The following is a 26,443-nucleotide window of genomic DNA, read 5'->3' on the forward strand; positions in this document are numbered from 1 at the left end:
TACAAGGTTTTTTGGTTGATTCATGTTCTAGATGGGTATTGAAGTAAATTCAGCTTGGTTGCCAGCTTGGCAACCTTCGGCAACCTTGAGCAACTTTTTTTTATAGCCTAATTAGCATAATCATCTAATTATCACAGCCGCGGATCCAGGATTTCTTAGGGGAGGGGGCCCAACTTTCTTCTTTTTGTTTTGCTCCCGAAAATTTGAAAATCGCGCCGGCCGAAAAGTCGCTCAGTGAGGGGGGGGGGGGGGGTCTCGGAATGTGGGGCATCTCGCAAAAGACATTGGGAAAAAAATGTGTCGTGTGAAAAGCCAGGGAAGGACACCGACACAAAGGCCCGAATTCACAAAGGCCCGAATTCACAAAGGAGGTTTGTAGACAAACCTATGTTTATGTGCGTCATAATTATGACGCGTTTCAGACAAAGGTTTGTCTAAACCTTGGTCTGAAACGCATCGAAACGCGTCATATGAAGCACATAAACCTAGATTTGTCGACAAACCTCCTTTGTAAGTTCGGGCCAAAACCTCCATGGGTGCGATGTGACCTGTGTGGACGTTGGCTCCACCTATTTTGTGTTTTGCTCAAAAAACTATCCACAAAAAAGGACTATGTATGCCCCTTTTGTGAAGCGACCTATCAATATTAATGTTCACATATCAGTCCCTTTTTGGATTGCCCTCCTCCCGTCCCCCCCCCCCCCCCAAGAAAAAATATTATCACATTGTTACATGTGTGCACAATATATATTGATGTGTCAACCTTACGAAAGTGGTGTTTTCATAATGAAATTGACCTCCTTAAAATTTATATTTATAATTATGGAAGACTTAAGAAGACAACTGTTTACAGTCCAACTAAGGGTGTAGAGCATGCCGTGTAGACTAAAATGTGCAATGTTGTTCAATTTCTGAATTCTTTGTTTAAAAAACTTGCTTGCTGTCAATAGTGTATACATTTTTTATACATTTCAAATGTCTAGTCCGGTTAAAAATAGCACGTAATGATTTCATTATTTGACACGTACTTCACATTTATTTATCTTATCGATAAGCGAAACGATTTGCTTTAGTATCATATAACAAATATAACAATAATGACAAGTTTATGGTTTTCCTGAAAATTGCATTATACAATGTATATTCATCGTTATGGAAAATGTTGTATAATATACAACAATGGGCATAACATTTTCCAGACCAATGATTTAATTACGTTTAATATTGAAGCTGTTGCCCTATGTATATACATGAACTTGAAATAATAAGTAGCCTTGAAAGTGTCGCAATAAATCATGTGTGAGTGAGCTTGAAGTTTAATGGTTTAGGTTTGTTTGATACTGTATAGCCTTTACTCTGTTTTCAATGAGATATATCTCCAATCAAATCAAACTGAGTGATGTTATCGTACAACTTAACAATATCAATCTTCTGTTCTCCTAAATAAGCCTGGGAAACTTGAAAATTGCATTACAATGTGAATTCATTGTCAGTGAAAATGTAATACAATACACAACAATGGGCAAATAATTATTTCCAGACCAATGATTTAAGTAAGAAGAACTGACATTTTATATTGAAACTGTTGCCGTTGTATATACATCAGGCGCGGATCCAGGGATTTCTTAGGGGGGGGGGGGGCAAAATTTGAAATTATGCGAGCCAAATATTGGTTCGTAATGGTGACCAGCAGTGACGGGTTGGTGGGTGCAGGGAGGGGCGAGTTTCCCCCTCCCTCCTAAACGCGGAAGCTTTGACATTTCAATAAATTATTAGAGAAAGAAGACGATTTGTTGTACCGTTCCCAAAAATAATCCTTGTCTGAATTTAGTTTCCCCCCTCCCGCGCTAAGCGGAAGCTTACGTTTTATTAAATCATTAGAGAAAGAAGACGATTTGTTGTGTCTTTATCGACTCTTAATCTTTGTCTAATTTCAGTTTGTTTTCCTAAGTTCTCTTCCTTCCTTTCATTTGCCCCCCCCCCCCCCGATCCACAAGTTGTTGGCGGGAAAATTGCAACTGATATCCCACTTCTTTTCTTTTCTTCTTCCTCTTTTTTCCTAGCCTGGGAGGCAAGTCCTTTTGCCCCCCCCCCCCCCGATCTACTTCTTCCCTCTTTTCTTTTCTTCTTCCTCTTCTTTTTTTCCCTTTCTCTCCTCTTTCCCTTTCCCTTCTTTCCTTCTCTCTCTCTCCTTTTTTTTTTTTTGCGGGGGGGGGGGCAAGGCCCACTCGGCCCCCTGGATCCGCGCCTGGGAGAGAGAGAGAGAGAGAGAGAGAGAGAGAGAGAGAGAGAGAGAGGGGGGGGGGGAGAGAACAGAATACAAAATAGAGTAAAAGGGTGTGGCAGGGGGGGGGGGGTAGAAAGTGGGGAGGCAAGAGGGAAGCGGAAAGGAGAATGATAATAATAAGAAGAAGGAGAATGAGAAGAAAAGTAGAAGAAGAGGAAAAAGAAAGAGAACAATAACAACATCAAGAGGAAGAAGAAGGAAAACAAAATTGGGAAAAACACTGCAACAACTGAAAAGCGCATCTACAGCTAGCTTTCCATAGAATTTAAAGAGCATCGAATATTCAGATATTAGCTTTCCATAGATCTTGATTGACACGGTGACAAAAATGGCATCATCCGGAGCTCATTTAGGTTTCTCGACCTCCAAATTACTGCTGATTTTCACGCTTTCTATTGGAGTGAAAGCAGTACTCTATGAACCGACTGGCGATGTCTTTGTCCTGGATGATTCGAATTTCGCAAATAATGTTTTCAACTCTGACAAAATCTGGTTTGTCGAGTTTTTCTCGAGCTGGTGCGGGCACTGTATCAATTTTGCTCCTACGTGGAAGTCTTTCGCGAAGGATTTGCTGGGTGAGTACATCCGTGCCGAAGCTGCCGGGGCCGTGGGCGGGCGCGGCGCGGGCCCGACGCCTAAAGTTCGGCATCGCAGTTTTGCTACTCAGGCTTACTGTAATATAGACAGAAATAACCGTCTGATTGGGTCATTTCTTTAATACAATTGACATTTGTTGACATTCCCCAATACAGACGGCAACCAGAGATCTCGTACCGTGGGGGTAATTTAGAGCCACAGCGGAACATGTTTTCGTTCCTGACATTTCTCCCCCGATTTTCTTTATTTAGTCTAGATCTAGATCTAGATCTAATTTTCTGATTACTAAATCAGATGTAAATTAGGTCGGTATATATACCTCCTAATTACAGTTTTTTAAATTTGCTAACCTATCATAGAATGTGAAATTTACGGACTTACTTATTATGAGTTAGATCTATCCAATTTTATCTCAGAACTGCGAAGTAGTACGTTCATGCATTCGAATTATTACCCGGCGGCCGATATATTTCCGGTTCAACCTACCAAAACATAGCCAATGGCCAATCAGAGCACTCATTTCATGGGAGTTCGTTGGTCAAGCCAGGCTGACTCGTACGTAGCTACGGTAGCTATTGGACGTTCGAAAATAAAAAATGAATATTCATCAACTAAAACCAAGACGGATAATGTTGACGGCGAGACTTTCTCGGATTAATCATTAATTTAGGATCTAAATGAGCAAGCTATCGTAAGTCAAATTAGCTATATATATGTTATTTTTAATTTTTATTATAATTGCAGCAGTTATGAGGATGTAAAGAGTGAAAATCTCGTTGCATATCTCATTCATCGCGGTCCGGTCGAACCGAACCATTTGTTCCGTACAGTCCCGTACAGTCCCGATAGGCCATACTTCAGTCTCTATAATCGGAGGTCTAGTGGAGCCAGACGTAGTCTCAGTGGAACAACCGACGATTAGAGAGACTGAAGTTTTCGGTCTAACTGTAATACTGCATTTCTGATGTCAATTCAGAGTTTCAGACCAGAAGATATTATTGGTTTGACTGTAAATGTGACTTTTGATGCTAATGCTTTTAAAGCTAGTCTCAGCACATGTTGACTCAAGTCTAGCTAGATTTCAAAAACAGATTGATGAGCAAGCGGCCATGATTCTACATCTTCAGGATGCTTCCACCGAGAGGGAGAGAAAGCTCGAGGAGTCAATAGGAAGGCAGGAGGCAAGGATCCTTGACCTTGAGCTTTCTGAAGAAAGAAATAGAAAAGAAATTAAGCTGCTGAAGGAAAGCCATGATGGCACGGGTCAACGATTCAGTCTGCTGAGAAGGGATGTGAACTCCCAAGAGCAATACAGTAGGAGAAACTCTCTCAGATTTTTTGGTATCCCCGAGGTTGAAGGGGTGCCTTCAGAGGATGTAATAGTTGATCTGGTGAACACCTCCCTTGGCGTTCACCTCCAGAAGGGGGACATAGACCATATTCAACGGGTGAATTCCGCTATTAAGCCTGGTCCAAAGGGTCCAAGCACCATAATTGTCAAGTTCCTGTCGTTCAAGAAGAGGAACGAGGTCCTCGGGAGTCGACGCAAGCTCGCGGGTACGAGAAAATCCATCCAGGAGGACCTCACGCGCGATAACGCCAAGCTCCTCAAGATGACCCGTGACCATCAACGGGTGAAAGCTGCTTGGACACGGGATGGTCGAGTCATCGCCTTGTTGCCAGCAACCGATGGCAAAGAAATGAAGAAAACCATCTTTTCTGAAGCGGACTTGGCCAGGCTCTAAATTCAACCTTTGTCTATAAATAACTTGATAGCTCTTGCCACATGATATTTAAAACATCTCTTTTTATTTACTACACTATTGGTACTGTTGTTGTTTTGTTTTTTTCTTCATATGAATTGTCTTTTTACTTATCTGCGCAATGTATCCTGTGCGCAGTTATATATATGTTTTCCATTCTGTTCTTTTTGTCTTCCTTTCCCTGTTTATACCTTCCTTTTTCCTCTCCAACTTGCTGTCTCATATTCTATATGTCTCAAGTGTTTATCTTTCTAGTTGTATTTAAGTTAGCTAACCGTTTCCTTATGTCTATGTTATCAGTACTCGTGTTTATCCTGTCACCTATCTTGACCGATCATGGCTCAAATAGATGACCATAATATTTGCAATTTTCTTGAAGCTAGCTTGAGTGATATCAGTGACAGCATTGAAAATATTTCTTTAAGATGTAATTATTCTACAGAACAACAGTTCTTTGAGTCAGTTAAAAATGCCACAGATAAAGAGCTTTCCCTTCTTCATTTTAATATCCGCAGCATGAGTAGAAATTTTGAACATGTGACATCATTTGTGAACAAAATCAGCTCAGGCTTAACTGCCATTGGTGTCACTGAAACTTGGTTCACCAATGAAAATGATGCAAATTTGTTTGTTATTCCAGGTTATAACTTGTTAAGCAATAGTAGAGTAGACAGACGTGGTGGTGGTGTTGCCCTTTATGTTCCGTCTGGGCTCGATTATCGAGTATGTCACGAGCTTAATGTTATGACTGAAAATCTAGAAGCTTTATTTGTTGAAGTCTTTATTTCTGGTAAAAATAATATCGTATTTGGAGTCGTGTACAGACCTCCCAATGGTATTTTGAACATTTTTTTGGACGAAATGCAGAGAGTTTTGGAAAGCCAGTCACTTAACGGTAAATCCTTATTTTTGGTTGGAGATTATAATATAAACCTTTTACAGCACAATGTTGATGCTCATGTTGATGATTTCCTGAATTTGATGTTGTCGTTTTCTTTGTTGCCCTTGATAACAAAACCAACAAGAGTAACTGAATCCTCTGCTACTCTAATTGACAATATCTTTAGTAACTTACAACCTTTTCCCTTATCTACTATTGTTGTGTCGGACTTGTCTGACCATTTTCCTGTGTATACTGTAATTCCTTTGGGAAAACAACTTGTAGTCACCCATAAGAACATTTATGTTAGAAGAAACACCCCAGAAAATATTAATCAGTTTAGAGAGGCGTTATTGGCGACAAACTGGAGTGATGTTCTTTTGAATCAGTGTGATGAGAGTGCCTTCGATATTTTCATGAATAGGTTTTTATTGTTGTATGATGCTAATATTCCAGTAGTAAAGAGTAAAAACAACCGTAGAAGAACTCCACGTATGCCGTGGGTCACCAATGCTATGCTGAAATCAATAAATAAGAAAAATGAGCTGTTTTATAAGTATAAGAAAGCAGGGACGGTAGCTCTAAAAAGGAAATATTCCGTTTACAGAAATACTCTGACTTCTGTGCTGCGTGCAGCCAAAAAACAATACTATTTAGCACAGTTTAAAGCAACTTACAATAATATCAAGGGCACGTGGAAGGTGATAAGAAATGTATTTCAAAAAGCATCTAAAGTAACAAGTATAATACAAATGAATATAGATGACCAAATGGTTGAAGATAAAAATATTATAGTGGAAAAGTTTAATGAATATTTTTGTAATATTGGTCCGAATCTGAAAAAAAAATATTCCTCACAGTCAAACTGATTTTCATGATTACTTAGTAGAACCTAACATGCAAAGTTTATTTCTGGTGCCCACAAATGAAGAAGAATTGCTTGGTATTGTTAGAGCCCTCAAGAACAAGAAAAGTCCTGGGTATGATCATATTGGGAACGAACTTATTAAGCAAGTTATTGTCGGTATCCTTCAACCACTAGTTCATATTTTTAATTTGTCTATGTCAAGCGGAGTTGTACCGATAAACATGAAGATCGCAAAAGTTGTACCAATTTTTAAAAAAGGTGACTCTCAATTACTGACAAATTATCGTCCGATTTCTTTGTTAACCTGTTTTTCAAAAATTCTGGAAAAAATTATTTATGTAAGAACTATAACATTTTTAAACAAAACATGTGTCTTCAGTAATTATCAGTTTGGTTTTCGGGAGAAGCATACAACAACACATGCAATCTTACACCTTATAGATAAACTTGCTTCTGCCTTAGATAGTCGCTTACACACCATTGGTACATTTTTAGACTTTTCCAAGGCCTTTGATACTGTAGACCATGAAATTCTCTTAAGTAAATTATGTCATTATGGTGTCAGGGGAGTCGCCTTGGATTGGTTTAGAAGTTATCTAACTGAAAGAAAGCAATATGTGTCCTTAAATGGAATTGACTCTAGTCCCCAAAAAGTAACATGTGGTGTTCCCCAGGGATCCATTTTGGGACCACTTTTATTCATTTTGTATATTAATGATTTTCAACGCTCATCAAGTGTATTATCATTCATATTTTTTGCTGATGACTCAAGTGTATTTTTTTCTCATAGATGTCCACAAACATTGTTGAAAACTGTTAATGAAGAGTTTCGAAAAGTAATGAAGTGGATTAATGCTAATAAGTTATCCTTGAATCTTCAGAAAACTAATTATATACTGTTCAGTAATTCAGTTAATATTTTGCCAGGCGAAGTGGCATTCAATAATAACCCAATTGAGAGAGTAACTTCAACGAAATTTCTTGGAATATACATAGACGAGAAACTGAATTGGAAAACTCATGTGGACAAATTAAGTAAAGTGGTGTCAAAAAATACTGGTGTTATTTATAAGTTGAGATCATGTTTACCTCGAGAGGTATTGTTCATTTTGTACTCTACTCTTATTTTATCATATATCAATTATGGTATGTTGGCATGGGGCAAATCATCCAAAACTCAAATCCACAGGCTTTTTGTTGTGCAGAAGCGGGTTATTAGAATAATTTGTAAAGCAAATTATCGTGCACATACAAATCTACTTTATTATGAAAACAGTATTCTAAAACTAGAAGATCTATATTCAATGCAACTTGGAATGCTCATGTTTAGCATTCACTCTGGAGACCTCCCTCCTGCCCTTGCTCAAATCTTTAGAAGAAATAACCAAATTCACAGCTATAATACTAGACAGGCTTCTGCTCTCCATTTACCATATGCAAGGACAACCTTCACTTTGAATACACTAATGTCCACTGGCCCCAGGTTCTGGAATTCACTTCATACTACCATAACAAATGCTTCAAGTATCTCAGTTTTTAAACGTAGACTTAAGTCATATTTTCTTGACAAGTATGTCGATGACACATGAATGTGTTATCAAGCTTTATTGTTAGTGTACTGTAGCATATTTAACTCTACTCTTGATCTTTTTTTCGTTAATTCTTGACTTTGACATATAACCCCCTTTATCCCTTTTCTTTTTTCTTCTTCTTTCTCATCTGTACATACTACATATACCATATATTCCTACTTGACCTCTGCACTCAGAGAGCAATAACTCATTGATGTCTCGACTTGGTGTCGGCTTGGGTTTGTCCATATTAGATCATATTAGATGCAACGTTGGGTAGTTGTTCTCTGAGAGTATTTTGTAAATAGTTTTATATATTCCATATTTGTTGTTGTATTCATAAATAAGTTATCTTTGTCACATCATATGAGGGGGCCTTAACTTAACAAGCTGTGCTTCAACCAAGGTCTCCTCGTCTTCCTTTGTTCTACATTGTACTGTTATGATTATACTCTATTATATTTTGTCACATGTGTTTTCTGGAAGACAAATAAACTTGAAACTTGAAACTTGAAACTTGAAACTTGAATCTACTACTGCTCTGAGACTGTAAATTAGTAAACCCTCGATAAAAAGATGAAATAAAATTGACAGATGTAAATAAATGAATCATGTTAAAATTCAAAGTTAAAGGGATAGTTGAGTTCTGTTGCAGAGGGCGTTACACAAAATAATTTTTTTGTGAGATAATGAAAAACTGAGTGTCGAATTTGAAAGAACATAATATTTAAATGACAAAATCATCTTTGTTTGATCAAAATCGGTTCAGAGACGGCTGAAATATAACAATTTCTAATTCTTGTGTACCACCACAAATATTAGATATTTTGACAATTTTTAAAATACCATTGAAAAAACGAAATAACGCCTTTTACGTCGTATTTCAGCCAATGCCGCTGTTGGCATTTTCGTGTTGCATATATTACCCACAATTAGCCGGCTCATGTATTGTTATTTTTGATTAAATAATTAATTAACGGTCACCATGTTTTTTGGAAAGTGGAGCTGAATGGGATGATCGTATTGGCTAAATTTCACACATTTTGGGGTCTAAAATTACCTTCATAGCAATTTTAGGTTCTAAAAGGGCACTATAAATGTCATAGATAAGAATAAGAGCAATAACCATGCACTTTAAAGGCATTTGCGGTCTGAAAACAGAACTCAACTATCCCTTTAAACTCAATTTAAATTTTGAACTTTCGACAAAATGAAAGTTTTAAATGTAAATGATATATTCTCAGTGACAGTGCAGTCTGTGCAAAGCTTTATAGTGATAGAAGCGTAACTAAAATTTAAATTCTGATTAATAAACTTGATTGATTATATTAAAGGGATATTTGAGTTCTTGTCTCAGACGACAAATGCCTTCAAAGTGCAAGGTTGTTGCATTTGTCAACAGAGACGATGCAAACAAGAATAGTAATTTTTATTGGCAATAATTTGTGTACCCATTTGATTTGTATCTCCCAGGGGACTCTAGGAGACAGGATTTCCATGTATTATTTATGTCAACTATCAAATAGGTCCCAGAATCAACCCCCCCCCCCCCCATATGATCATCAGGACAAGGTTTAATTAAACCCTCCTGCACTTCACAACAAACAAAAATCAGCAAAACATTAAAAAATAAAGACCACAGTCATAGTCACAGGTTAAAACTTGGTTTGTTTGTTTTAATACTATTGCTAATGCTATTTGCTATTATTTACAGATACATATACATATGATCTCTCTTTTATAATTCAGATTGGAGACATGTTGTCAACGTAGCTGCTATAGACTGCTCAAATAAGAAAAATACTGAGGTATGCAGGAAACATGATGTTCATGGATATCCTTCATTGAAGGTAAGATGTAATTATATTTCTGGTATCATTGAAAAGTTTGTTTATTCCTGATTACAAGGATGTCTCATTTGTAATGATTGTGGTATACAATGGTATTCTCATAATGAGTGGATTATTTAAAGGCACACTGTCCTACTTGTAGCTACTTGCTCCCTCTACATAGAAAACTTCCCAAATCGGTGCATGTTGGTCCCCCATGATCCTCTTTTTCTTATGTTAAATGAGAGCTGAGTTAATGAGATAGCCACCTGTCACAGTGACCTCGATGGCTCACTGGGCGGTCTAATCCCTTCTTGCTGAAGTAGTAAAGCCTCCCTTTAAAAACATGTTTCGTCTTCTAAACAAAAGATAGTTCATGAATGACTACCTCATCATCCAAAACACATTTCCTCCCCCAAAATAGGCAAAATACACCATTAGCAGTTGTGCATGACCCCTTTGAACATCATTAAAACACAATCCACCTTCCAAACAAATGAAGAAGTCGCTGTTCACAATAAATCATTCAACTTTTCAATTGTGATTTAGTCCCATATTGAGATTAATTGCACATTCCATGAGTAATTAATCATCACAAATGCCATCCTATTAAAGAGGGAATAAACAAGCATTTAGAATGATGCCAAATTAGATTACAATAGTGCATTTAAAACAAGAGATGTCAATATTCTAACTTGAATTGCAGAACTCTTTTGAGGGGTTTAGTAAAAGTACATGTATGTTAAAAGTTAAGTGATAATCATAGATTTTGACACCCAAGGATATACAAGGCCGTTGTGGAAACTAGTTTTTTGGACTTACAATGCTACCCTGTAAAAATTAAAAGGACAAATAAATAAATAAATGAATATGTTATACTGCCTGCACTTGGCTGTGTGCCCTTGACAGCAGTGTAGCAAGGCCATTTGAAACTGAAAGAGTGCAAAAAGAAGAAAAATAAAGTGCAGTCAACATGGCATGAATCAAATCGGTTGGGGCTGAAGAGAATACTTTGACTTACACAATTTTTTACTCATACAGTATACAGTTAAGCTTGTATTTACAAGTCAAATCTTGTGATGAGAAGTCAATAAAAAAAAAGAAATCTCCTTTATTTTTGTTCTTTTGGTTTGAAGGAACTTATCTTTCCTTAGTCAAAACGAATGTGCTCATATAGGTATTGTCTTCAAATTTAATGTGGGCACACTGTTTTCTTGATAAATGTATTGTAGGAGTGGTATTAGTACTAGGAGGAGGACTAGAATAATTGTAGTAGGGAAGTACATTTGCATATCATGAGTGTAGCAGCACTACATTTAAAAGTGGTTACATAATGTATGAGTATCAGATAAATATATACATGTACAATAGTAGTCAATATTACAGCTTTATACATACATTGTAGTTAAGTTTTCAACCCTACAAAGTATGTAATTGTTAAGATTAATAAACTTTGTTTTTGTGCGCGTTTTTTGCTTAATTTCATTGATGTTTTTCATTCTGCCATCTTACCTTCAGTGCTTTTTTCCATTTACAAAACCGGAAAACATGACGGGTGTCAAACTACACAGAGGTAAGATCCAGATGTTCATTATTATCTTTTGCTAATTTCTTTTAGTTTTGGAAACATCAACTTGTTTGACCAATCTACACATGTAGTAACTCAGCTTCAAACTTATCTTTTAGTCTTCTTTAATTGCTATACTGTACATCATGTACAGTATAGCAATTAAAGTACATGTAACATGTATCTAAGTTTAATTTTACCTGCATGTACAGTTTCTAGCTCTTCTTTGTATTGTGCTAGGGACCTTTACACTTACATGTATATGGTTTACAAATTACGATCTCTATCAGTCTTTATGGGCTAAGGTCTACAATGTACTACGCATTCTTGCAATAAACATGTAAAGTATAAATTTTCAATTTTTTTTTGTCAAACAAATGGCAATGACATTTGTATATCACTTCTAAATATACACAGTACTTGTTCAGTTTATATATCTTTGTAATTTATTATAAATGTACTTTTATGCCATATACTTTTTACTCTGTAAACTGAATAACTTCAGCTCTTAGCTGATGTTCAATGATTTTTATATCAAGAAACCAATACAATACAATACAATACAACTCCATTAAGTACCGGTATCCAAATGTTGACTGCTGTCAGGAATTAGGGTCATGGTATTGCCGAAGGTTATCTTGAAACTGCATTGTATATTGCAGTCTCAAGGTTAGGAGCTATAGTCATAAAACTAACAGTGACTCAAAAGATAAACAGTCAATATTTGTTTTACATACCCATAAGGTAATTTATAGTGGGGGGAAAGATGTTTAAAATGGTAGAGAAAGTTACCTGTCTAAAAGTATCACTGCATGTACCGGTATTCATTGCTAACTTCACCATTGCATCCTTGCATTGTACTGACAAGTAGAAATATGCACAGTCAATATTTTTTGCAATACTGCCCAGCAGTCGGTAGTGAATTTCATGCCTTCAGTTGTGACCAATCAGAGACCTAGAATCTTGATGTTTGTATAATAAACTATAAAAAGGGTTCAACACTATTTTTTTTGGAAGGGGCCCGGATTTAACTTTTTACAGTCTGTGTGCATGAACCCTATGTAAAAACTTCAAAATTTTTGGGGTCCAGTCTTAGATTTTTGGGTCCCAAGTGTCCCAGGTGCCCTGCTATAAGATTGTGGGATGCAGTGTAAAAACCATTGTTCTGCTCGCGGGAGCTCTTTCATGATTTGGTGTGGTTAAAGTGCGATTTGCTCCCAGAGATATATAAGTATTCTATTTTAGTTTTTAGTTATTCCTGTATTACCAGTGAGAGCTCTTTTGCAGTTTACCATATGGAGTTATTTTCCCAGTTTACCATATGGAGCTATTTTTCGAGTTTACCATATGGAGCTATTTTTGAGCTTTCAGGAACAAAAATTGATCACCGCTCCTGTATATATTTTTTGCTGGTGGGGTGAAGTTGGAAAGGAAATAATACTTGTGAGATGCCTTTAGATGTAAATGTCCATGTACATATCTGGTGCTGCCAAGTTGAAACTTGTTTGAAATAGCTCTTAATTGCATTTGAATGTTACTTGTACTTGTCAGAGCTTTGAAGTACATTTTTACCAATTTATAAGCAACAAAATTTCTATGGGTGTATCCATATTCCTATACCGTTAGCATATTTGGATATCATACGCCTCAACAATGCAAAGGCAAAAAACAAACAAAAAAGTATAATTGATTTAAAGACTTGCATCGTTTAATTATCTATAAAGTCATTTTTTACAATGTGAAAGAGAGTTATATTATAGACTTATTTTTTTATTCATTCTTAAATTTTCCTAATCTTTGCCTAGGGGATGGTATATTGTTGTTTTGAATAATTTTTATTATTTTATAACTATTTTAAAACAAAGAGTGAATTGGATAATATGAATAGAACTGAACAATATAAAATGCATTCCAAGAAAACTAATTTAATGTTAACAATTTGGCACTGAGTCATACAAAGCAAAGAAAGTGGAATTATGAAGTTACCACTAATATTTGCCTTCAGATTTTAATCTCTCTTTGGATTTGGAAATCAAGGGATTAGTATCAACCCCCATGAGACCTTTGCATCTACCCTTCCCTGTTTATGGATTAGGGCTAATCCATTAATTCATACATGTACATAAAGTTATTTTCCTCTCTCACTGTCTCTCTGTTTCTTGTTCTTTCTTTCTTTCTCTCTTTCTCTCTCTGTCTCTCTCTCTGTTTCTCTCTCTTTTGTTTGGATCTGTCTCACTCTGTCTCTCTGTCTCTCTCTCTCCTCTCTCTCTCTCTCTCTCTCTATTCTCTCTCTTCTCTCTCTCTCTCTCTTCTCTCTCTCTCTTCTCTCTATCTTTCCCTCCTTCTCTATCTCTCTCTTTTTCCTTTTTTCTATCTCTCTCACTTTCTTTCACCCTTTCACTTTCCCTCTATTTCTCTCTCCAACTCTCTCTCTCTCTCTCTCTCTCTGTCCCTCTATTTCTCTCTCCAACTCTCTCTCTCTCTCTCCCTTTCCCTCTATTTCTCTCTCCAACCCTCTCTCTCTCTCTCTCTCTCTTGCTTTCTCTTGCTTTCTCTATCTGTTTCGGTCTCCTTGAGAGGTTTTCAAGGAGGAGTACATGTATATACAGTATGTAATATTGTATTCAGTCTAGTCCATTAAATTATGCATAACCAATTAATGCTGGCACTCTCATTGTACAAGTTATAGCCAAAGTCAAATGATGTGGGTTTTGTTCAAATGCATTACATGTATTGAAAATCAAAACAAATATTTCTGTGATCTTTTAAATGTATATTACATGTATATAAGTATTTAATCTTACCTGTACATGTATATCACATTGTGATATGTGATAGATTATACATTAATGATTTGTCTTCCTCTCCATATATACATGGAATTGTAGTATGTTGCCTTTAATAAAGTCTATTATGTTTGGTAAAATTTATAGATAGTGCTGTTTTCAGCATTCAGCTTTTTTGGCTCTTTTATTATATTATTCTTCCTACGTAACTTGTCTGCAATTATTTTAAAGTCTAAAAAAAATTCTATCATTTAAAAAAAAATGCATTAATAAATGCTTATTTGTCAGGTTTAGCCATTTTGGAGATAGCTTGGACGTAATTAGAGTAGCTGGTCAATTAACGTGCAGAATTTGCTTGTTCAATAAAAATTGCACACATACATTTACTGATGCACTGTTTGTTTTTTGCAAAGTTGTGGGTTCAATCTCCGGCATGGTACTATATTTGTTAGCAAGACATTAATGTTTAATTTTGTCGCTCCATATCCCGGGGAGATATGGGGACATGGTAAGATGACAAAAACCTTTGCGATAGTAATTATCATATTGGCAATTGGCATCAGAAGAAGTGTAGTTGAACTGCACAATGGCTCTTCATTTTGGTTTGATTTTATTTGTCTTGTTATTGAAGGTGGTAGAGATGTGCGGGCTTTGAGGGAGTATGTGGCCGCTCAGATTGAGGAGGAAGCTCAGAAACCCCATCGTCTCAAGCCCTGGCCAGATCTACAACCAGCAGAGTAGGTTTTCTTATCATTCAGGGCAGCGTTTCATGAAACCGTCATATAGGTACAAGTTCACCAACATCTTATTGAAACATGTGTTAAACTTAATACACACATTTCAATGGGATGTTGTTGAGCTTGTACTTATGATGGCTTTGTGAGACACTCCCCAGGGTCCTGTAACGCAAAACTTAGCAAAATTGATCGTACGATTGATGTTGCGATTGGTTTCAACTTTCACACAAGTGATCAATGCGATCAGCGCAAAAAGATCAATCGTATAATCAGTTGCTAAGCTTTTGTGTTTCGTGAAACCATCGTAACAATAAATTGGCTGGCATCCCATTGAAATGCAGGTAGTACAAGCTTTTCAATTGGATGTCGATGAACTTGTACCAATGACTGTTCCTGATATACTTCCCAGTTGAACATGAAGCCCATTACAACTCGATAATTTGTGCTAGAGTCTATTGAAAAGGCTTGTTATACAGAAATTGAATTTCTCCCAATAGAATAAATAGCATCCCTATAAATGTACCCAGTGTTCTGCCTCGTTCAAATACTTTTTTTTGCCTGCAGTTGCCATTCAGTCACACTAAAAAAAAATCTCCAGGAATTTGTTGCGATGTTGTACAGCTTCACATCTGAAGGAGCCTTAATTAACAAAGAAGGAGATAATCATCCTAGTATGAAATGCACTAATTGGGTACCCTCTTTACTTGATAGAGAACCAGGGGAGTGTTTCACAAAGGTTAATGCCACTGTTTGCTCTCACCATTTACTGGCATGATCTCTCAAGGGACTTACAAATCATGGTTACAAATCTACAGAATTTAAATTTTCTGATAATTTATTATCATTATTTATTATTTATTAGCATTGATATTTCTCTTGTTACTGAGTTATCATAATGGAAACCGGTATCATTGAAAAGTTTGTTTATTCCCAATTACAAGGATGCTCATTTGTAATGATTGTGTAATCGTGGAATGCACAGGACACCTGAAATTCACCTAAAGTTCATAATGGTGAGAGCAAACAGTGGCATGAACAGCCTACAATAGTTCAGTCCAACTTAAAGTCAATCGTAGTCTTTGTGAAACACTCCCCAGGTAACCAAGAATGCCCTTCTTTTATTTTCTTGTACCTGTACAGAGCACCTTGGGTGAGTGACTTCTTCACTCATCATCCTAATCATCAGTTTCTGGTGATCATCTTTCAAGGTACTGACAACTTCATGGGAAAAGAGGTAAGAAATTCCATATTCTTAATTGTCATAATATAATTGTTTGAGTTCTGCCTATTTTTATTTATGAGGAGTATACATGTTTGTGATTTAACATTAGCCAGTTGTGTGCTGTCTAGATACAGGATTGGTACAAGTATGCATATAGAAGCATACACAATTCTATAGATTGTCTATGTAATGACAGGCACTCATGACCATTGTAAATGTGTCATCACCTGTAATGTAAAAAGGGAAAATTGATATTCATATTTGCACAAAAATAATACTTCCTGACCTCAAAATTAAGAAAACTCAAAATATTTAAAATAGTTAGAATGTTATGGATGACTGAAATTTCCAATGCGGCGGGTAACATATGAAAATCATTTTTAAAAAGTCCTTGATTGCCTAAAATAGCTCCTGTGAAAGCCTTTACGAAGGCATTTTTTTCATGAAAAATAGCAAAAGAACCCTGTGTTTTTTTTTTTCTTCCTGTCGATATCCATATAATCTTGCTTTTAATCATGCTTTTGAGAATTTTTTGTAATATATTTTCAAAAGTCAAATTAAATATATTTTTTTAATGGAAGGGGACTTACACAATGTAAGGTTATCTCACATTAAGGTTGCATATATTTATCACCTATAGATGTTGGAAATTCACCTATCTGTATACCGGTATCATAAACCTTTCTTATTTCTTTGTAGATCATCTTGGATGTTTCAAACATTGAGAAGGTAGAGGCAAGATGGATGAGGAAAGCAGATAACCCTCTTATCGAGAAATGGGGTGTGGACTCGTTCCCCTCGGCATACATCCTAGACCGCTCAGGAGCCCCTACCAAGATTGTAGGGTAAGATTCATAGATACTTTGGCTTGAAGCTGGGTCATACTGTGGCTGTTGGAGAGGGCATATGGGGTATACTTTTAATTTAAGTTTAGACATAAAATTGTGAAAAAAATGTATCTTATATTGTATAAGATTCATAAAGTTCATGATATATAATGTTTTAATGGAAAATAAGCCTTGAAGTCTTTAAATTGGCAACTTGTAGTGTCCTACAGTAAACATGTATTGTAGGAGAAATTCTGAAGTGCTGAGATGCATTGGTGATAAATACAGTGATTAATTGGAGGATGTACATGTATGTACAGGTACCTAGACAGATTAAATTGTTGCATTAACATATTAAAGTTTTGGGGAACAGACTAAGAGATTTGGATATGAATTAGAAAAGAATTTGATGCGAGAGGCAGCAAATAGCACTAGTTTGGGGGACAGTGTTAACAATTAATTACAATCATACGTTGATGTACCGGTATTCTCCATTTTGTTATTTTCTTTTTTGTGCTCTTTGTAGAACCGACAGGGGCAGCTTCAGTGCAGCCATTAAGCAACACATCAAAGACAATGCAAACAAACAACCCCCAGTCGAACAAATCCTTGATGATACCAACCATTACCATGGTGATGAGATGCTGAAAAAGGAGCATCTATTGGGACCAGGAGGAGTGGTTGGGAAGGTCATCAAGAGCGAGGGAGACAACATCGAGAGTGACTTTGATGGGAGGGACGTGGACGAGGATGGGAATTTGGAGATTAAGGAGAAAGAGAAGGAGGAGGAAGAGAAGAAGAACGAGATGGGGCTCAGTCTGCTCTTGAGGCCAGGCGACAAGGGATTCGTGGAGATGAATAAAGGAGGAAGAGGAGAGAATGATGGAGGGAACGCAGGAGAGGAGGAAGAAGGACAAGGCGGAGGAGCGGAAGCAGGGAGAGAGAAGGAAGCGGAAGGGGTGGGGATACTACGGGAGGAGGTGGGAGGTGCCGGAGTCGGGCTCGATGATGTAGGAGTAGATGAAGGACTGGTAGGGGATGAAGGAGAGGCTGGTGAAGAAGGAGGAGAAGGAGGAGGAAAGCAGAAGATGATGTGGAACAAAGTGCTAGAGAAGAACAAAGAGAAAGCATTGCAGAAGAAGACCAACGTCAGGATGAGCGATCAGAGGCCTAGTGAGTGGTGAGTAAAACACAAGATGTCCAGCTTTGAAATATCTCTTTAAGGATAATATCTGAAATACACTAGTCCTGATAGTATTTTCTGAGAGTAATTCTCGTATGCTTCTCTTACTCAGAATACAAGACAACTTTCTTTAAAACTGGAAGAAACATGATGTACATTGAGTAACAGAAATTTATGATTTCAATAGAAATGTTGCAAGTTCTAGGCATAGTGCTTGAATAAATTCTGAATGTCTAGATGTCATCATATATTATCATCATCAGTTTGTTTAAAGAGATTTCTTTCCTCTGTAATCTTGCTTCTTCCGATGACAATACACTAATCCACATTTGTCACTCTTCATCCAGGTGTAAATGGGTACCTGCTAATTGCTGGGGTAACAATTAATTACAGAACCCTCAGGAAAAACAGCACTGATGGCTTCCTGGGTATAAAACGGAATTCTTCTTTTTATATATATATATAATACATTTTAAATACATTTTTAATGTAATACTTTTGATTGAAGTTGATTCCATTTCCGTTGTACTCCTAGGCCTAAAGTCTACATGCTGGATCTCGAGTCAGCCATCCAGTACTCACTCCGTCAGGAGGTGTCTCTGCGCAGTCACATAGAAGGGGAGGAACTCCAGGCTCTAACCAACTACGTGGGTGTCCTCAGCAAGGTCAGTGTCTCATGTAGCCTATATTGTACCCGGGTATCGCACCATGGACATACTCAAAATGGACGTAAAGTTGATGTGAAATTGGAGTTTAAATGGAAGCAGATAAAAATCAGAGAGTAATTATGATAATACAGTCAAACCTGTACTTGTATATAGCAACCGCCAATGGGAAACACCAAAAGTGTTCTTTGTAGACAGAATCCTTTAGTACATGTTTCAATGAGACATCATTTTCAAGGGAAACAAAAAAATGTGGTCTTTGTAGACAGGTTGTCACAAAAGCAGGTTTGACTGTAATTGCAGTTCCTTACGTTTCTTCTGGCCTTTTCCCTCGGGAACCTACGCCAAATATATTATGGATAGCATAATTATCATATGACGTCTTTAAAGAAAAGACCCTCCGGAGTCATGTTTTAAAAAATTAGCATGTTAGTAATTTTGTGTATTGAAACAAATTCAAAAGTTGTCTGGCACTTTGTCACAGTGATTACAACTTTTAAATATTCATAATTTTTTTCTTCTTTTTTTCCCCGGTTTCATTCACACTTTCACCAGTCTGCTTCTCTGATTTTTCTGCTTTTGAGTTTGTCAATTAAGAATGAATTTTCCTTTAAATCCTTAATTTCATTACACAATTATTTTTGTTTGTTTTACCTGACTGCTATTAAAGAAAGCATGTGTATGGCTTTAAGTCTTCTCCGAGGGACTTGGTAAAGAAGACTAATGCCTTTACAAAGGGAACTTACGAGACCACTGCTCTACCACTGAGCCATCACGCTTCCCTCTACAACACTCATGAATTTGCAAGACTCACAAATTGTGTTGAAAATCAATCAAATCATCTTGGAATAATACCCCTTTTTTCTAATATTTGGATTCCAGTATTTTCCAGGGAGACCTGAGGTGATGTCCTTTTTGTCCACCATCCATCAATGGTTGCTTGAGAAGGAGGGCACCAGCATACCCATACAAGAATGGTTGACCCTCGTTGACCCAACCAAGGTAAGGTCATATCACTCTAGCACAGTCAAACCTGTCTATACGGCAACCACCCAAGGGAAACACAAATAGTGGCCTGTGTAGACAGGTGGTCGTTGTAGACAGGTTCTTAACTACAGTGTACATGAAATCTCACGCAAGCATTTTAAGTGGTCGTTATGGACAGGTGGTCTTAACACAAGTTTAACTGTAGTTTCCTACTCTACATGTAGGTATTCGGTGAGCACGGTGTTGGCTCAGAAAGCTATTTATGGGGTTTCAAAATCCATTTCTATTTTGAAGGAAGGATTCGTATTTTCTGGTGTTCAGAATAGTGTTATAAATCCTAGATTCCTCTCTTTTGCTGAAAACTCCAATGTAATATCATACTGAAAAAAATCCTCTGCCTTCCTAAGTTTGTCTTGAGAGATTCCTATTTTTTTTTCTTCTCCTGAAGGGTGGCGGGTACATGCATGTGTATGCACCTGCAAATCTGCAAATGTGACGTGTGCGTTGTGCAGATCTGTAGAAGACGCTAACAGAAAGACAATTTCAGGCTGCTCAAAAGAATAGACATTTTTAAACAATGTCATAAAACCACAGCCATTATTATTGACCGAAATGTGTTTTGCTGACACATTCAATTGAATAGAACAGTCTACTGCATTAAAAGGGTTAATAAAACACACAGGGATATCCCCTAAATACAATTAACCAAACAAAATCATTAACATTGAACTGCTACAAATGTTTGAGGTGGTTGCTCGTTAACAGTCTTTTAGGTACCCTTTTCTTGTCACATTAGATGCGTATACAAAATATTTATTTAAAAAAAATTAAAAAAAATTTAAAATCATAATTTTTTTCATAATTGTTTTTTAAATTTGTGGACCAGGAACCAGGGATTGGACTCCCTGATCGAGTGGAATGGATTGGATGTCGTGGCAGCGAGCCTCAGTTCCGTGGTTACCCCTGTGGCCTCTGGACGCTGTTCCACACTCTGACTGTCTCTCAGGCTTCACTAATCAGGAGATGTAAGTACAAAAATTTGACGGCAAAATTTCACTTAAATAGTATCATAACGTGAAAGAAGATGTCATTTAAGACACACTTCTTCAAAGATTTCCCTCGAAAGATGAGTTTGAAGACAAATATTGATAAAGGAATACTTTATTTGGGTTTCTGTTGTATGCAGAAAACCTAAATCTTGTATTCTTTCATCAATATTCGACTTCAAATATGTTTGTTTTGAAATACATGTCTTCAATGACATCCTCTTTCACATGATACAATTTAAGTGAAATTTTGCCACCATTTTTTAGCGGCTCCCAACACTTTAGAGGGGCTTTAAAGTAGAAATAATTTCTGCAATGATTAGTTTGTCTCTTAGTGTAATCATTGCACTTATATAGTGAGAGGATACCTTTCAATGATGCAAAATTTTATCAATTAACATATATTTAATGATTTATTTGTTTGATGTTCCGTTTTACCTCTAGATGATAATGTCAGCTACATGGAGGTTCTGCATGCCATGAGGGGCTACATCCTCGCTTTCTTCAGCTGCCAGAACTGCCGAGAGAACTTCCGTCACGAGGTCGCTGACCTGGACGACTCCATCACCTCCCTCGACAGCGCCATCATGTGGCTTTGGCAGACCCACAATCACGTCAACAAGCGTCTCCATGGCGACCCCTCGGAGGACCCCACCCACCCAAAGCAGCCTTTCCCCTCCCGGACTATATGCGCTTCCTGTTACGCGAGCACCAACGTAGAGTTGTGGGAAGAGAGGAGGGTTCTTCGATTCTTGAAGGACTACTATGGGTTACGGAATTTCGCGTTCAAGGGAATCCACGCCTCTAACAGCGGAGCCGCGGACGACACGGACATGGGGACCCGCGCCACCCTGAACCCTGAGGGCGTTAAGCAGGATGTTTTGAATCACTTGCGGCAGAGGGAGATGAGTATTCGGTTAGCGGTTGGGACGAGGAGAGCGGGGTACTTTGGTCTCGGGATCAACGGGGTGGACCTCAGCATGTGCATGGTGCTGAATGTCAGCTGCGTGATGCTCATAGTCTGCGTTTACTTCGTCCTGGTATGGAGGAGGAGAAGGAGAAAGAGGCTCCTGCCTCGATGATGAACCTTCTCTCATTTTCTTTCGCACTCTTGGAGAGTGCCGAAACCAGAGACATGATTAAGACATTTTTGCTATTTATTTACACTTGAGGGGAATGATAACCTGTGGTGAAGTGAGACCAAAGTCGGATGAAAACCGAGGGTTATGTTACTCGTGTTCGACAGGTTAAAGTATCGTGGTGCAATTTGAAATATCCTTTGTAAGGTCAGTTTGTTACTTTGTGGTCAATATCTTCTCTTTGTAAGTATGTGGTAATTCCATGGTAATGAAATGATGCAAAAACACTGTTTCTCAGCCTTTAATTTGCTTCTCAGAAATGTAAGATTCCTATTCCCCAAGTTTAAAACATAGATATCTGTGGTTGGCCTATCAATTTGATGGCTACATTTTTTTCTTCCCCTGACAGAAACATTAATTTGTTTCCGTCATGAAGTTGATGTCCAGGTTAGGTATTTTTTATGACAAATTTACCAATGGGATAAAGCATTTTTGGTCCATTTACACTCTTTAAAGTTCATTTATGACAATTGTCACAAAAAAGGGATGTCCCAGAAGGGGTTAAACAATTATCCACAAAAAAATAATGTCTCCATAGCTTCCATATCTTATAAGTTATAATGATTGTTATCTGTGGTAATAGATTGCCATTAAGAAGTCTTGATGATAATCGTGATAGCAACAAATAATTGGTTGTTACATTTTGTTGTTGATTTTTTTCCTGAAAATTATACAGGGTTGCAGATTTTCGCCCAAAGTGGGATTCTGCAATGTGCCCCGCTTGGTTTCAAGAAACTGCAATAACAATCATGAATATAAATTTATAACAATAATAATAACGGATAAAAGACAGAAGAAAATAAGTACATACATGTATACAGATTCGTTGGTATCCTCCTAATAAATGTGGACCTTTTCAAGATAATACTGACTTGCATATTTGTAATATCATATACATGTGTAGATGGTAATCTGTTTTTAAATCGGGAGAAATATAAATATTAATTTGTAAACATGTTTATTTTTGAAAATAGCCTCATATAGTTTACGGAATCTCATAAACAAAGCAGAAAGTTGATCTTGGCTCACATAGATTCACACTTGAGATACCAACATTTGAGATTGAATTTCTTGTTAAATAATAGAAAATAATTTAAATGACTATATTGTACATGCATTGTGATAAAATCTTTCTTTGATAAGTATTCAACTTATGGCTATTTATTCTTAATCAACTTTGTCGGTGCAGTAATCTTATATCTCAATCAAACAATTTAAATGTTGAGAAATAGTGTTTTTTTTCTCTCTAATCTTGGAAATGCCTAACTTGTACAGTTTAGATAGTTAAATGATAAACCTAACAGTTATATTTGAATCTACTTACATTAGGTTACAAGATCTGAAATGCTTGTGAATATGATTCAGACTTTTATTTTCTTATTTTAAACTCATTGTTCACTCATTTTCTTGTATATGTAATGATTTCTTTCCCTTGCCTGTATTTTATTTTTGTTTATTTCGATGTGATATTTATTCCACACACTTTGGATTGAAATGTCATTCAATGTAGTTTTATCATTGAAAATGTTCTTAGATGGCGTTTTAGTCATTATCGGATTCTTATGGTTGTTGTTTAGATGTTGTTGAAAAATATGTGCGAGAATGACTGCTATGTGGTAAATATGGATAATATGTTCCCAAAGACTTTATAGATATCAACTCGAGGACAATTTGCTGTTTTATATCCCATTACAATTATGTCCTGATCATGTACAGTCAAACCTACTTTAGTGACCACCTGTCTACAAAGACCGCATTTTTTGTTTCCCTTGAAATAGGTTTCTCGTTGAAACATGTACAAAAGGAACCTGTACATAAAGACCACCTGTCTGTAAGCTGTAAAGACAACTTTTCTTGTCTCCCTCGGGCGGTCTTTATTGACAGGTTTCACTGTTATATGATCCCAAAGACTTTCTAGAATTCAACTCAAGGATATCAATGTTTTATTTCCCATAAAAATGATAAAAATCATGTAATACGTAATTGTAAGACTCACATATTTGAAACAGTAATTAACAAGGCTATTGAAGTTGCTTTAGGTGGCTTATCTCGAAAGTTTTTGCACTTGTGTTAAATAATTTTCTAGCTGTCTGTATTACACAGCAGTGCATGTGCCAGTATAGAGTGGTGAAGTGTGACGTCATCAAAAATCTATTTTTATAATTTCTCAATTTTTTCTTTATATTCCAAAAGAACACCAAAAATAATGTCCAAATGTCAAAAACCAATTGAATATGTTTAGTATTGGCTGAGATATGACCATCTGAATAAATATACTCCCCCATAGGAACTCAGTGTTATATGCTCTGGCTCCTAATGGTTAGGAGCCAGAGCATATAACACTGAGTTCCCATAGGACATATATTCATTCAGATGGTCATATCTCAGCCAATACTTAACATATTCAATTGGTTTTCGACATTTGGACATTATTTTTGATGTTCTTTCGGAAAATGAAGAAAAAATTGAGAAATTCTAAAAATAGATTTTTATGACATCACAGCTTCGGTACTCTATATTGTTTTTATTGGAGCCAGAAGGGTGTTAACTCATATACTTTAACACAGAGTTAACCCCCTTCTGGCTCTGAACATGCAATATAAGGTATAGAAACATCTCTGTTTTATATGAAGTCAAATCTGTGTATGTATCGAGAAGTTGGAATTTTGTAATAGGTAAAAATGCGTATGAAAAGGAGAAACTTATGTCAACCTATTTATGTTGTAATGCCTGAAAATGTACCATTTTCGTGGTGCTTCATGTAGTGGTACCTTATGATTTGACCATTTATGTATCCTTGAATCCTTTAAACGTTAACAAAATCATGGTTATTGATATATTCCTAAAGAATCGTTGATAAATGGAATTTGATCCAATTCATAATTTTTCAAAAAAACATGCTGTTTACCGGTAGTTACTTAGATAAATTTTGGCTCGAAACTTTCAGGTAGTGCTTGAAAGTAGGGAAAACTTGCCCCTTCTTTTCTTTGTATTTATCATATTTCATCGTAATATTGTTCAATTTGTTTGTTCTTACATTTGTAAGATATAGCTTATTGTAGAGAAAGCAATATTTTCTAGTCGCTTGTTGTTAATCAATGATAAGAAAGTGTGCATACAGATACTCACCCTTGCATCACAGTAGATTTAGTAATGTCTTACACTGCCATTTTAACTCCCAAATTGTCACATTAAATCTTGTATACATGTACATGTAGTCTTTCACAAGAACTAGTTTTCACTGCACCTTTCCTATCATAAATCAGAGCCAATTATTCAAAACAGTTTGGCCATCATGTTTGCCCAACCTAGCAACATGCTCCATAGTTCTCCCCACTGCAAACAAGTAGGCCAAAATGCTATACATAGCTAGATATCTCTGCCATACATTTTTTTAAAGGAATAGCGCCATCACTTGTTGGATATGAATAAGTTATCCAAATTTCTTATCCAGAAAATGCTTGCAATTCTTTCATCAGGCTTTGATGTCCAATATGTTTTGTTGCATATTTTTTTGACAGTCATGATTGTGTTTACTTCAGCTTCCTATATATATATATTTCTTCATAGTTTTTGCTCCCAAATTTTCATTTTGATTTAAGTTGTCATTAAATATTTAATCTTTTCTTACATTTATGAAAGAATTTGAATTTTTAGAAGAAAATTACCTTTGATTATTGAATTTTAATTGTTGAACTATAATAGTATAATATTTTCAGCTGGTATATAATTATATGTCAATTGTTTTGTTTAAATTTGAATGTATGTGTGATTGTGTTCCCTCTATCCATATATGACTTGGGTTCTTCTCTTTGTCTCAGCATTCCCCCTGTCTCTCTGTTTCCCTTTCTCTCTGTCTCTCTCTGTCTGTCTCTCTCCCTCTCTCTCCCTCTCTCTCTCTCTCTCTCTCTCTCTCTCTATATATATATATATATATATATCTCTCTCCCTCTCCCTCTCTTATTTTCCTTCTATCTGCCTGTAGTAATCTACTTAAAATAACCTATAATTATGTGTTGATTAAAATAACAGGGTAAATGTGTTCATATATAATAATTGTGTGGGTATTCGGTATTCCAGCTTCCTCTTCCTCTTCATTTTTTCCATTCAATTTTAAACTATATTTTGATTTTTGTTTCTTCTCACGATTTTGATATATGCACATGATATGCAAATTTCAATCAAGCTATGATTAATTTTAGGTATGAATTGCAAAATGAATGTAAAACAATGTGTTTGTCTGCAGATGGAATCTTTATTTTTCTTCAGTTTAAAAAAAAATTGCATATGGTAGTATGCAATGTTGTATTATGCACTATACAAGATATTCAGCAATGGAAATATAATTTCAATGTCAACTATTCTTTACTTTGGTAAATGTATTTTGTCGTGTAAGGTGATCTATTTGTGACTTGAGAGCTTCTGTGGTCAAGTGGTTTGGAAACTTGACCAGGGATGTGGAGGTTGTTGGTTCAAGCAGCATCACACC

General features: G+C 36.4%; 1 protein-coding gene across 1 annotated transcript; it reads left to right on the forward strand.

Moving 5' to 3' along the window:
* Positions 1–2,577: 2,577 nt before the first annotated feature.
* On the forward strand, positions 2,578–23,618 carry LOC115929170 (sulfhydryl oxidase 2-like). The gene is made up of 11 exons (XM_030997589.1): positions 2,578–2,862; positions 9,716–9,816; positions 11,314–11,368; positions 14,780–14,885; positions 16,026–16,119; positions 16,807–16,952; positions 17,461–18,114; positions 18,653–18,782; positions 19,665–19,784; positions 20,656–20,794; positions 21,260–23,618. Exons 1-11 carry the CDS (start codon positions 2,616–2,618, stop codon positions 21,895–21,897), a joined length of 2,430 nt encoding a protein of 809 aa, XP_030853449.1. The 5' UTR covers positions 2,578–2,615; the 3' UTR covers positions 21,898–23,618.
* The last annotated feature ends 2,825 nt before the right edge of the window (positions 23,619–26,443 follow it).

The sequence above is a fragment of the Strongylocentrotus purpuratus genome, unplaced genomic scaffold, assembly GCF_000002235.5.
Source record: "Strongylocentrotus purpuratus isolate Spur 01 unplaced genomic scaffold, Spur_5.0 spur5_scaffold_4, whole genome shotgun sequence".
Classification (NCBI taxonomy): Eukaryota; Metazoa; Echinodermata; class Echinoidea; order Camarodonta; family Strongylocentrotidae; genus Strongylocentrotus; species Strongylocentrotus purpuratus.